The 13,813-nt window shown below is 40.1% G+C and overlaps 1 protein-coding gene across 10 annotated transcripts in view; it reads left to right on the forward strand.

Moving 5' to 3' along the window:
* ELAVL2 (ELAV like RNA binding protein 2) overlaps nucleotides 1–9,533 on the forward strand; it is an 89,361-nt gene extending 79,828 nt beyond the window's left edge. For 7 of the 10 annotated variants that reach the window (XM_063181450.1, XM_063181445.1, XM_063181442.1 and 4 more), the window contains 3 exons: nucleotides 1,583–1,808; nucleotides 6,291–6,329; nucleotides 6,807–9,533. In XM_063181450.1, coding sequence (XP_063037520.1) covers nucleotides 1,583–1,808; nucleotides 6,291–6,329; nucleotides 6,807–7,137 — 596 coding nt within the window. In that variant the 3' untranslated portion in view covers nucleotides 7,138–9,533. The remainder of the gene's footprint in view (nucleotides 1–1,582; nucleotides 1,809–6,290; nucleotides 6,330–6,806) is intronic. The other 3 variants (XM_063181444.1, XM_063181447.1, XM_063181448.1) reach the window with 2 other exon arrangements.
* Nucleotides 9,534–13,813: the final 4,280 nt, after the last annotated feature.

Consider the following 13,813-nt stretch of genomic DNA (forward strand, 5'->3'; position numbering starts at 1 on the left):
CTGCATATCCTCTTGGGTGGCAAACAGCTTTCAGCTGTAGAAGGTCGTAAGGTTTTTAATTGTTTTATTTTGAAAAGTTTGCACGTGCCAGTATTTGAGTCTTGGCTGACCTTTAGTGGAACTTGTGTGTACTCCTTTGACTTCCACTAAGTTAAAAGAAATCTCAATGTTGACACATAATACGTAGAGAGTAGGTTGAGTTGTTGAGGGTGTAGAGAGGCCTGGAAAAGAAAGCTAAAGGCCAAATACTGACTTGTAGATATAGCAGATTTGTGGGACAGATTCCTAGTCTGTGTGCAATAAATAGCTGTTCACAGTAGGTTCCTGTATATTCATACATAGAAATAGGTGGCATTTAACAAATGGACCAGTAAGTAAATATAATTGAACTTCTAATATGTGTTATAATTCTATTCATATTCATAAATCATGCTATTGGCAGCATCCTTTCTGTCATATAGATTGTTGTTAAGGCTTAAGCTTTTTTGCCTCCTTCTTTTTAGTAATTTGGAAGAAGTAGGCTCAGGATGGTATGAATAATAAGGTTGTGACACAAACTGACAGATAAAAATTGCAGAGTTGAAGCTGTGACATTTGCCTCTTAAGCTTTCTTATGCCTGTTCATTGTCACTTTTGATGGCTTAAATCATTGTTTATGAAGAGAATACGTTTCTTGTCATTAATGTCTTTCTCAGTTGAGGACAAACGTTTAACTCATCTGGTTATTCATGAACCAAAATGTAAAAGGGCTCTAAATGGCACTTGAAATATTACAACAAAACATTGATCTAACTGATGTTGGCTGTTAGTAGCTTTAATGTTAATTGGTTCAAGTATCCATTGTAACTTAATATGTTTATGTCTAAGACACTTGGAATTTTTGATACATGATGTTCCTAAGACCTTCCATAAACACTTTTGAATTCCTTTGCATGTTGCCTTTGACTTTTGTATATCAAGAAAAGTTTCCTTCAAAAGTAACACCTAGTGATGTACGGTGATTGACTGAAACCAGTTATTTTACTCAGAGGTCACCAGTGACTGGTAAACACGGCCTTAATTCCTATTATTGCAATATAGTATGTGCACATCATCATCCTCGGAGCATATTTGCTCAAAAGAGAGCTTCAGGGGATACTGCAGGAGAGCAAAAGCTATCTTTTTACTGCTAGAGAGCAGAGAACTAAGCTATTTGCAGAATTTTTGTCACTTTAGGTACTGCAGAATAGCATGAGCTGACCAGAGGTTACAGTGCAGTTGGTTTGGGTTCATCTCCATCCAACAAAATTGCTTTGTTTCTGAATTCTACTTTGGCTCACTAAATTTGTTTCCACTGTTTTCCCTCAAACTCACAAGCTGTTTACACAAATGTGTCTTACATCAGTTAAATTAAAAACTTAAATCAAAATTACAGCAGGAAATTCTTACTTTATGCTAGAAATCAGTTCTGTTAAGCTCAAAGTTATCATGTGTTCACGGCATTCGACCATCAACATAGCAATTGGCCACACAAATGAAAGTTAATATCCAGTATTCTGGAGTCTGTGAATTCATTACTGTGTGCTTTTTTCACCTTGTGCAGGGTTGTCACGGGGCGTGGGGTTTATCCGGTTTGACAAGCGAATTGAAGCAGAAGAAGCTATCAAGGGCTTGAATGGCCAGAAACCTCCAGGTGCCACAGAGCCCATCACTGTAAAGTTTGCTAACAATCCAAGCCAAAAAACCAATCAGGCCATTCTTTCCCAGCTGTACCATTCTCCAAACAGAAGGTATCCCGCCCCTCTAGCTCAGCAGGCTCAACGTTTTAGGTAAGTAAATAATGCGCCCAAGTGTGCTGAAATTTGCATGTTCCCAAAGGCCTGTTTGATTGCCTCCACTCTTGTGCATTCCTGCTTGTCTGACTTCTGTGTGGGAAGGAAACACGTGAATGTTGAACTTCAGCTATGCTACCACAGTACAGCTAAAACCAAAATGCATGCCGTCCTGTTGATAGCATTTTGGTGTCTAATAGGCATACTTAGTTAAACCAAGGTGACATCTCTCTTGTACTAAGTCACTTAAATTTTTTTTCAAAGATTACTTTTCATCTCCTAGGTTATTCTTGATTAATGTGCAAGTTGATTCAGTTAATACTGACCTTGGAGATGCAGTGTTTTTATCTTAGCCTTATGGCATGCCACAGCCACCTTCCTCTTCATCTAACCCTACATTTTTCCTCTGCATTCTGGCTTTCAGTTTTTTTCCTGTTTAGGTGTCTATGTTCTCCATGACATACTTTGTCTTTTCTTGTTACAACTTCTCATAATGAAGATTGTTGACATATTTTTTTCATGTGCTTTTTGGGAGCTTACATTCCCATCATGTTGAAACTATTGCTATATAGTTCCCCGTGCTATTTAGTGTATTGAAAAGAACTGATGGTGAGGACAAAGTGAAACAAACGCTGTACTATCTACATCCATGAGTACCTTGGATTTTTTTTTGTGATCTTTTCTTCCCTCTCTCTGCCCCTAAACAGTGTGACTGGGCTGTGTTAAATAGTAATACACTCAAAGAGTATCTTTATCTTTTTTTTCAAGAAAAACCAGTTGACAGCTTACTTCAAAGAGAATATACCAAATTTCAAATGCACTGCATTGGCTAGGTTTGCTTATGCTAAATATTCAAGAGTTCATGGCCTGTACTTCTGTTAGAATTTTTAAATTTTTTTCTTCTATTCAGCTTTTTGGTGTTATCTGCTGCATCTCACAGGTGTGAGGAGTAAGTGTTTGCTGTAGGAGAGGGGATAACAAATTTTATTTACTTTTTTGTGGCTCTTCTTACTATTTACTAGGTAATAAAAGAGATAGCTTACAACAGTGTTCTGAATATTGCATAACAGTGGACTTGCCATTATTCTATAGAAAAGTCTGGCGGCAGAAATTGCAGGATGGAGTCAAGTGCATTGTGTGAAATAAGATCACAGGGTTTGTGTCACAAGCTTATTCTGGCAATAACATACTCTGGCAATGACCTGATACAGTTGCCCCATCTCTGTTAATAGTTGACAGAGGCCTGAAAACTTCTTCAACTTTAATAATAGAAGTTATAGGATCAATACACTGCTTCCTTTTTTTTCTTATTAAGTGAAAACTTGGGCTAGACTTTCAAAAGAAGATCTATATAACTGTTCCTCAGTTTCTATAAGATGTATAACTTAGAGCATCTTTAAAAATTTTCCAGTGAAAGCCTCTGAGAATATTTCCAGATTATTTTTAAGTCTTTGAGGTAACTGAAAAATCATACAAGTGATACCATTACTGTATGAAGTCATCATCTGACAGCCATTGTAAGAAGGAGCTATAAGTGGTGGTGTTTCTAGAACTCTTCACCTTGCTCTCCACCACTCATGTCAGTGACAGTAGACCTCAGTCATCCACACTGTCTACTGCTAGTAGTCAGGTATTTTTTAATCTCCTTTTTCTGCTCTTTTAGGAGTTCAGTAGTTTCTTGTCAATGTATTCTGCAAACCCAGCTCACTGCAGAGTCAGTGCTCTCTGGAAAACTAAATCAAGTGTATGTTTTTTATCTAAGCTCGTATTTTATTGAGTCTTGATCTATAATAAGACTTCTTCATGTATTTGGGATTTTTCAGAAAATAATAAGAGCTTATTCAAGGTGAACATTTCTTGAAAGAAGTAGGAATAAGAGCAATAGGAGTGGTATGCACTGTGTATTTCAGATATTGGCTAGATTATTTGAAGGGGTTTAGAGTTGTGGCGGCATTCTGTAATTGGGGGCAGGTGAGGCAAGAACCACATGGAGAAATCTTGAAAATAATGTATACGTGTGTGTATTGTAGAAACACTTCATCTGGTAAAATCGTAGCGTCATAGGATATCCTGGATTGGAAGGCACCCACAAGGATCATTGAGTTCAGCTCCTGGACCTGCACAGGACCAAGAGTCACACCATTGCCTGAGGGCATTGTCCATACAATTCCTGAATCCCAGCAGGCTTGGTGACATGACCACTTTCCTAGGAATCCTATTCCAGTGTCCAGCCACCCACTGGGTGAAGAACCCTTTCCTAATATCCAACCTAAACTCCCTTGACACAAATTCAGGGCTTTCCCTCAGGTCCTGTCACTGTCACCACAGAGAAGAGATCGGCACCTGCCCCTCCTCTTCCCCTCACAAGGGAATGTAGAGTGTGTGGAGGCCACCCACCTTTCAGGCTCCCCAGGCTGAACAAGCCTGGTGACCTCAGCTGCTCCTCGCACAGTTTCCCCTTCAGACCCCTTCACCATTTTCTTGGCTCTCCTTTGAACACTCTAATGGCTTTATATCTTTTTTTATGTTGTGGCACCCAGACCTGCCCCCAGCACTCGAGGTGAGGCTGCCCCAGAGCAGAGCAGGACAATCCCCTCCCTTGCCTGGCTGTGATGCTGTGCCCAATGCACCCCAGGACATGGTGGCCTTCCTTGGGTACCAGGGCACTGCTGACTCATGTTCAGCTTTCTGTTGACTTGAAGCCCCAGGTCCTTTGCCATGATTTTCAGTGTCTCGCTTCCCAGTCTCTCTGTACATCTTGGTTTTCCCCATCTCAGGTGCAGAGTCTGACACTTGGCCTTTTTAATGTCATGTAGTTAGTTGTGATTGCCCAACCCTCTCATTTGTCAAGGTGTCTCTGCAGAGTCCCTCTGCCTTACAGGGTGTCAACAGGTCCTCCCGACTTAGTGTCATTGGCAGATTTACTTAGTATATGTTCTTTAAGTCCTGCATCTGAGTCATTTATGAAAATACTAAAGAGCACTGAGCCGAAAGTGAATCCCTGTGGAATCCCAGTAGTGTCAGTTACCAGTCAGGTGTCACCCCATTCACTGTAACCCTTTGTGCGTGAGCCAGTTGCTCACCCATCCCATGATACTTTTATCCAGCTGTGTGCTGCACATTTTGTCCAGAAGGATCCTGGGAGAGGCAGTATCAAAGGCTTTACTGAAATCCAAAAAGATTGCATCAGCTGACTTCCCTTGGTCAGCTGGGTGAGTTATTCTGTCATAAAAGGAAATTTAAGTTTGACAAGCAGGACTTTGCCCTCTTGAAGCCACGCTGGCTGTGATTGTGTTTTTCAGTACTTCCCATAATAATCTCCATAATTTTACCAGGCACTAAAGTGAAACTTGATGGGCCTGTAGTTTCCAGGGTCATCCTTCTTTCCCTTACTGAAAATGGAGGTAGTGTTAGCCAGCTTCCAGTCAACACCACATTCCCAAGATCATGAAAAAAATCATTGAAAGATTGGCCAGTTCTTTGAGTGTTCTTGGATGAATCCCATCCAGTCCCATAAATCCGTAGGGACTCAGTTGGAACAGAAGATCCCACACAAGTTCAGGGTTGTTCACCGTTCTCACAGCCCAAGACACTGGGACCCTCTTAGCCCATCATCAGCATTAAAGATGAAGGCAAAGAAAGAATTAAACTTCTCTGCCTTGTTTGTGTCCCTGTTTGTGGGGTGACCATTTTCATTCTGTAACAGGCTCATGTTATGTTTGGACTGCTCTTTGAGATTGACATTTTTAAAAACTTGTTGTCCCCCACATTGCTGACAAGCTTCAACTCCTGTTGAGCTTTGGCCACACAATTTTTTTCCCTCCAGTGGCAAGCAATAGCTCTGTATTCTTTCTATATCCACCTGATTTTGCCTCCACTGTCCTTACACTTACTTTTTCTGCCTTAGCCCTGCTCAGCCAAATCAGCCTTCTGCCTCCCAACATTCTGGAATCGCCAGGAGTAGGAACATGAAAAATCTTTTTTTTTTGAGTTTACATTACAATAGTTGCTAGTGGTCCAAAATACTGCATCTGTCTTGATAGTCATGTCAGCAAACATGTCAGAAACCTTAGTAAAAGTTTTCTTCTCAACCAGGTTAGTAATGTGGAAAACTTGACTGATGTGGTCACTGACTGTAACACAATGGTAACAGTATGTGGTTTAGGCTAAATTTGTGGCCATGGTGGACTTCATAAAATGAACTTCTTATGATTGTGGTTACTACACAAGAACTGTAGCAGCATGGGGTTTAGATGGTGGATGCTGCTACCTATTTCCCAAGAAGCATCTTCGCGAAGAATATCTGTTTTGTCTTCACTATCAGATGTAATAAGGTGCCATGGCTCTTTCAGTGGTGGTACTTTAACATTGCATGAGGTTTGGTACAGTGTAATGGATGTGACAGTAATATGCTAAGTTTCCTTAATCTTAAAGGGTAGAAAAGTCTGAAGACTGAACATGTTGCTAAATGTTTTGCAGGTTGGACAATCTGCTCAACATAGCTTATGGAGTAAAGAGGTAATAAAGGATGAGTTGGTTCATAACAACCAAATTATTTTGAAGTATTTTGCAAACTCTTACTTTTCAGTAAGACTTATGTTGGATTTTTGCATGTTGAGACTTCAGCTGAGATGGTTCATTTTGATGCATTTTGCATGAAATAGACAAGCCTTTTGTAGCAGTTCCATGGAATTCCTGTTTCAAATGACTTGCTAATCCTCACTGGTTTTATAGCATGCTTTCCTTTTGATTTTCTGTTACATCATTTCAGACATACCTAGCACTGTTCTCCCTACTTGTGTATAATTTTTTTACATAGTATTTGCGCAGTTAGGGGGCAAAAAATATTTTTGATCTTATCTTTCTAGTCTGAGCAACATGTTCATTCTGTGAAAAGCTCTGTATCATTCTCTTCTTTTATTTTGACATTTCTTTGCTGGGGTTTTGTGTGAACAGCTATATGATGATTCTGTTTTGCTTTCCCTCATTCTTTAGTAGGTTTCCTCCAATGACCATTGATGGAATGACCAGTTTGGCCGGAATTAATATCCCTGGACATGCAGGAACTGGGTGGTGCATTTTTGTGTACAACTTGGCCCCTGATGCTGATGAGAGTATCCTCTGGCAAATGTTTGGACCCTTTGGAGCAGTGACCAATGTGAAGGTCATCCGTGACTTTAACACCAACAAGTGCAAAGGTTTTGGATTTGTGACTATGACAAACTACGATGAGGCAGCTATGGCAATAGCCAGCCTGAACGGATACCGCCTTGGTGACAGAGTACTGCAGGTCTCCTTCAAAACAAACAAAACGCACAAAGCCTAACCAGTTATTCTCAGTGCATTAATACATGAAAACTATACAACAAAGGCGATTTACAGGAAGCTTTATGCATTAGTAAATGCCTTTGTTGTATGCCAGTGTGGAAATGGGGATAAAATGACTACTTAGCATCCTAAGAATATGTGAGATTTTTTTATTGCTACTATCTGAATTAGAACTTCTTAACTATCTTTTGTGTTTGAGTATTGACAAGAGGTACAGGGTTTTTACCTGTCACAATGCGTATTCTATTGCCTTCTTTGAAGAAGGTGGACCTTGTAAAATGTTTCAGCTAATGGAAGAAGTTTTTTTTCTTTATACATGACTGCCTTTAATCTATGAGTAAATAGCGAGGCTTTGTGTAATACTTTATTTTTTTTGTCATTTCTTGATTTACTTTGTTTTTAATTTACATTGTAATGCAATATTGTTTTGTTGTTCAAGAAAAGTATCTGAAGTTTACATTTTATTTATAATGTTATAAGCAGTATTTATTTCATCATCTTCATTTGGGTTGGGGAGTGGGAACACATTATAAAAGCTTATTGTAAGAATACTGGAGAACTTTTCGTAAAGCAGTACCTTGCCAAAGAGATAAGAGCCTCTTTGATGTGGGTTTAAAAAAGCATCTATTTTTATAAAAAAAAATAAAAAATTTGGAGAAACTTTTTACTGGTCCTGGAACAAATATTTTGACTTGAATACTTTGAGAAATCTCTTCGTATGACAACTAGTGAGCTTTTAAAACTTACCAGGAAATTTGCAATTGTTGGGAAAAAATTTAGAAAGATTTATGATGTAGAACTACTTTTGAGACCTTTGTGTTAAGAAGTAAAGTCAGTGGGATGCACTGTTGGTTTCATTTTTTGTAATCATCAGTGGAGTCATTGATCATCCTGGTTATTAAGTGATAGGTGGCTCACTTTAATTTGTGATTTTGAAGCAAATGAAAATTTAAAAAAAGAATATAAGAGCAAGCAGAAAACTTAAAACACTGAGATATGGGGGAAAAAAAATCTGTTCTTCCTAAAGAATTCCCTTCAGATAGAGCTCAAGGTGTTTAGTGATGTACTTGCTATTGTTTGAAGAATTGTTTTGTCTTAAGAAAAGACATCAAGCATGATTTGTGCAGTAGCAAATCAGCTGAAGTGGCCTGAGTTGGGTGCATTAGAAGGTATTTTGAAAGTTATGTTCAAGGCTAACACCTGAGCTTTGTGTAATGTAAATAAGAACTTAAGTTATGAACCTTTCAGCTAATTTTGGTTATAGTTTTTTTTGAAAGTTACATGCCAAGTGATGTTCAATTTTGAATGTTTTTGTATAAGTTTTTTCTTTGTAAATGGCATTAACATTGTTACTTGAGGTCTGCTTCTTTTCTTTTTTTTTTTTTTTTTGTCCTGAGGACTTGAATTTACAGTGCATCAGATCTGTTGCTATTTTTGTCTGTAGATAGTCTAGCTTCAGCTGTTTATGGTGATGCAACATTTTTGTTTATAAATATGTTTGTGGTAAAAAAAACAAATATAAACATATGTTTTGAACAGATTTCCTTACATTTTTCATATGAAAACCATAAATACCTGTATGCTATTGAAGTTTAACTTTGTATGATGCTTAAATCACTATTTGGGGAAATAGAAAAAGCCTTTACCATGTATTGAAGAAATTTAAGGAAAACAAATACAGAATATTTTCTGATTAGCATCTAGCTTATAATTAAATTTTTAAAAAAAAAGCTGAGGGTTTGATGCCTTCACCAGGATGCACTGACAACTATGTAGTTACGTCCTGCTTTTTGTATAAACTGAGATGCTCATATGCTTCCCCTTAGAAAAAGCAATGTTCTATGCATAACATAGTTGTACACTATCTTTGCAGTTGTTTTCGGTTCTTCTTCTTTTAAATTGTAGTTATAAAATTTTCAGTATAGTACAGTACATATACTGTGAAGCGCGTGCTAAAGTGATTAAGCAAGTTTTCATGCTGACCCACTCAATGCTATTCAAAAATCAATTGGCTTCCTGAGTACTTCTTCATTCTTAGGTGCATTTAGATTGTTAAAGCTAATCCTCTGCATTAAAAGTTGTATATAGTATAGAAATCACAAACTTTCTGATGTGGGAGAAATAGTAGCTACATGCTTCTTTCCTATACTACTGTAGCAACTAATGGCATTGATGAGAAGGCATGTAAATTGGGCTTCACTTTACAGTGTTTATCAGAGCACTTAGTAAAATATAAGGCTGGTATTTATTTGAAGTTGTATAGTATGACTTAATTCACATTTGTTGGAATAGAGAATATATTCTGTTGGGTATTTAAGAGGTTGTACATGTTTTCTTTTGTGTTTGGATTCTTTGTACTTTTTCATGTTCAGTACATCAATAAACAAAGTTGAAGGGAAAACAGTCTCATAAGCTGGTCTTTTACCATATTTTCCACTGCTTTAATGAGTAAGCAATATCAGTGAAAGGTTTCTGCAAAGCTCTTGAGCTGCTTGTAATTTAGGTTAGGATCCTGGTTACCAACAAGGAGGTAAAACAGCGGAGCTCTGTACCAGTTCTGTTACTTTGGAATTAAGTGTAGAATCTTTTCACTTTAGTTTTGCATTAACCACTCAGTATTTAGGCTGAAATAATAGAGTGTCATTAAATGCATTCAGTAAAAATTAATTTGCTGTCTGTTTAGCAGGTGCTGTGCAGTGTAGCTAAGTGAATGCCCTAGTGCATTTTCCAAGAGATGAGATAGAAAGATTAAGTAGTATCAGGGACTCCAAGGTGGAGATGCACCAGTTGAACTGTGCTCTGGCCTTGCTGAGACAGGAGCAGAAACCAGAAAGAAATCCGTATCAAGAGTGTTGCATAACCTCCCCCTGCCAGGCTCAAGGCAGTAGACAGAAGGAAGGAGTGAAAGGAGGCAAGTCCTTGCTTGGCACAACAGACAAAAGCCTTTCTTGTCCACCTCACCCTCCCAGCTGCCTTGTGCAGTAGGTGTGAGGCTCTGGATGTGATAGGAAAATCAGTGGATAATTAGGACAAAGGTCCTTCTCCAACAGAAAAGTCTGCCTCCTTGGGATGTGAGTTACGGCCATCACCAGGAAACTTCCTAGCCTGGTTCAGCCATCAGACTCATACTACGTGTTGGTCCTCCGTGTGCATGGCGATAAAGCCACAATGCATCAGCCAGAGGCTGTCAAAAGAGACTTCAGGGTCCTGGGGTGATTGCAGAGCTCATCGGGGGCAGAGGTTGTTTTTCCTCTACTTTTGTTAGGTGCAGGTAGTGACATTGAAAACAACAGATGGACCCAGTCTTAATACCTGACTCTGGGGCTGGTGGCACACTGCCACAATTTTCATTCTTTTTGTGTAATGAGTTGGCCTCCATGGTCCTGGACGTGATGAATTCAGATGAAATTCACCTTTGTAGAAGGGCAAGTAGGTCCTTTGTCAAGGCTTGTGGAGTTTATTGATAGGGCATTAAACTTGATATCCACTTGAGGGAAGGGGATATAATCAGATTTAATGGTGAGAACGTGTGGGCTGACATGCTCTTCGAGTCAGCAAGAAGTGCCTAGAGCCTGAGAGGGTCAGCAGGAGAGCACTTGAATTAAAACATCAGGGAATTCCAGATACTCTAGCCAGAAAGCTTCATAGGGGTCTGGGGCCTAGCTCAAATGCCTCTATGCTAATGCACACACAGCCAGGGAAATAGAGGAGGAATTAGAGATATGTGCAGGCCCGCAGAACTACAGTCACTGGCATCATGGAAATGTAGGTTGACTCCTGTGACTCAAATGGTAAGGTATGGGCTCCTTAGGAAGGTCAGGCAAGGGAGATGAGGAGGAGGCGTTGCCCTGGTGTCCGTGACCAGCTGGAGATCACGGAGCCTCACCTGGGGATGGAGGAGACCGAGAGTTAATGTGTCAGGATTCAAGGCACAAAAGGGACAGGTGTCTTTATAGTGAGGTGTGCTACAGATGGTCTGACCAGGAAGACCAAGCAGCTGTGGCCCTTTACAGAAAGACAGGAGCGGCCTTGCCGTCACAAACCCCCATTCTCATGGGGGACTTCAAACACACAAGTGTCTGTTGAAAGGGCGTTGCAGAGAGACATAAACCTCTTGCGTTAGGAGCTTCCTGGAATTCTTTGGTGATAACTTCCTCTACAGGTTGGATAGATGAGCCAAGGAGGAGAGGTACCGTGGTGGATTATGTTCTGACAGGGAGGGGCTGGTGGGGAATGTGAAGCTCAGGGACATTCTGGGCTACAGTGCCTGTGAAATGGAGTTTGAGATCCTTACTTAGGGCAGCAAGGAGGTTGTACAGCAAGCTCACTACCCTGGAGTTCAGCAGAGCAGACTTCAGCCTCTTCTTGGTAGAGTACCAGGGGATGGAGCCCTGGAGGGAAGGGGGCCCCAGGAGAGCTGGATGACGTTCCAGGCTTGTCTCCTTGCAAGGGAAATCAGACAGGGATGCAGGCAGCCTGCACATATGAACAAGGCACTCCTGGCCAAACTCAAGACACGGCTTACAGAGAGTGAAAGCAAGGAAATGTAGCCTGGGAGGAATAGAGAGTTGTGTTTAAATCAGTTGCTACTGCTACTCCATCTCTGTTGCCTCAGTCAAGTGCAGTTAACTCAGCTCTAGAAACTGGCCTTGTTCACTTTGATCCTCTGCTCCTCCTCGGGACATCTCTGCACCAGGGCTGTTTTTCCTGGCAAGTGACAGTTCACCATCCTCAGGTTACAACCCTAGTCTTTTTATGATTTTACAAAGGACAGGAAGAGAGGAGGATTTATTCTTTATCATTATGTCCATTTGTTGTTTAATTATTGCGTTAATTTCTAGGCTCCATTAATTGCATGTAGTTTTCTGGGGTTTTTTTTCCCTTCCCAGTACTTGAAGTAAATCTTTAAAAGCTAGTCAGCTTTCTTCTGCCCTTTTGAGGTATGTACACATCTTAATTCATTTGCTTCACTCAGTTGAATGAGAGTGAACTGCTGTCAGTGAGAACACAATTCCAAAAGTGGCTTGTGCAGCATAGCTTTTATTTTATAAGTGTTTTCTTTCACCTTTTTCATCTCTACTGTGAGATTTTTGATACAAAACTGTGTAGCATGTGTTGGTGAGCATCACAGTACAGTGTTGTGCAATTGAGATTGCATGGGTGGTATAGCCAGTAGCATCTCACAATGTCAGTCATGGTTGATAAACTGATTAATTGAGGAAATAGTTGGGTGCTGGTAGCTTTTTGTATAGTTATGTGCTTGGATGGCTGGAGTAATCAGAGGATGCAAATGAGGAGCTATATTTGTACTCCAACAGGGACATACATTCAGCTTTCAGAGAAGGGTAGCTTTTAGTTCTCAACTTAGGCCAGTTTGAGTACAGTGTAACTAACCATGGTTGAAGTGTTTTGCTATATGAAAATGAGGACAAAATATGTTTATGTAAATGCATTCAATTTAAAATCAAAACTTCTTTAGCTGCAAAGAAGGCAGCAGTTGAGGAGTACCAAACATTAGCAGTTATAAGCACAGTTGCACAGAGGAGCTGTCAGTGCTGAAAAATACAAATTTGATCATATGTAGCTGACCGTCTTAAACATGGATAGTACTTTTCTTACTATAGTAAAGTTTCGTAAAGCTAAAGGAAAAATTGTGAATCGGCCTCATGCCATAGTTCCTGTTGTGTGTAAATAGTAGGAGTTCCAGGAACACCTCTGAAGACCTGTGAGGGAACTGGAGTGTTAGCTGGGGCACTTGCAGAAGGTCTTTGTTACTGCAAAACATGCTCAAGGTTTGTGTGACCTCTTCTGCAAAGATACATGCAACAAGATCAGTCATGACAGGTGACCTTCCCACCTACATCTACGAAAGCCTTCCTTTGGCAAGAGAGTGTTTTCCTAGCATGAAAGAAAAATAGGCATTTTTAAAGTGGCTGGCTGTCCACTGGGGTTGTATGTAGTGTGCATTCTTTGTTTTCTCCATCACCCAGAGGTCATTAAGTGCTAAGAAGTCTGGGGTATTCTTACCATTGCTGCTGAGAAAGCCTGAATCATGTTAAAAATCTTTTGTGTTGTTACCTCATGAAGGTGACTAAATGTATAGAAGTGGTGACTTAGTTATTCATTAAAATGCAGCAACTAATTACGACTTTCTATCAAAAGAATTATCGATGTATTTTATGACTAGAGATAGTATCTCTGGGTTTTTATCTATAACAGTTTGAGAAATGAACACAATTTGAGAGATGGTTCGCCTTGAATAAAATAATAGCCAGGGACTGCACAATTTCAACCACATCAACACTGTTGATCCAGCTGTGCCTGCACACGTTTTAGCATTTGGCTTTGTTTGCCCATTTGTGGCATTTGAACCTCAGCATTTCAGCGTGTACATTTCATGATGAAGTGCAGCTTTTTTCACACGCTTTCCTAATTAAACTTCACTCTAGAGGCACCTTCTGCTGAACTGTTGCTGTGATGGCTGGTGGTTTGGGCAGCAGGTGTGCTAGCAGCTACATCAGTGCTCATCTGGGCCAAGCAGCTTAAAAGCTGGAGGAGAGATTGGATCTTTTGGTGGAATGAGGTAGCACGCTGTCATAGTCTTGGAAGGGCTGCTCTTGGGGTGAAGAGCAGTTCCAACCTGAAAAGCTGGAATTGCTGCCCACGATTTCAGT

This window comes from Melospiza melodia, chromosome Z, assembly GCF_035770615.1.
Source record: "Melospiza melodia melodia isolate bMelMel2 chromosome Z, bMelMel2.pri, whole genome shotgun sequence".
Classification (NCBI taxonomy): Eukaryota; Metazoa; Chordata; class Aves; order Passeriformes; family Passerellidae; genus Melospiza; species Melospiza melodia.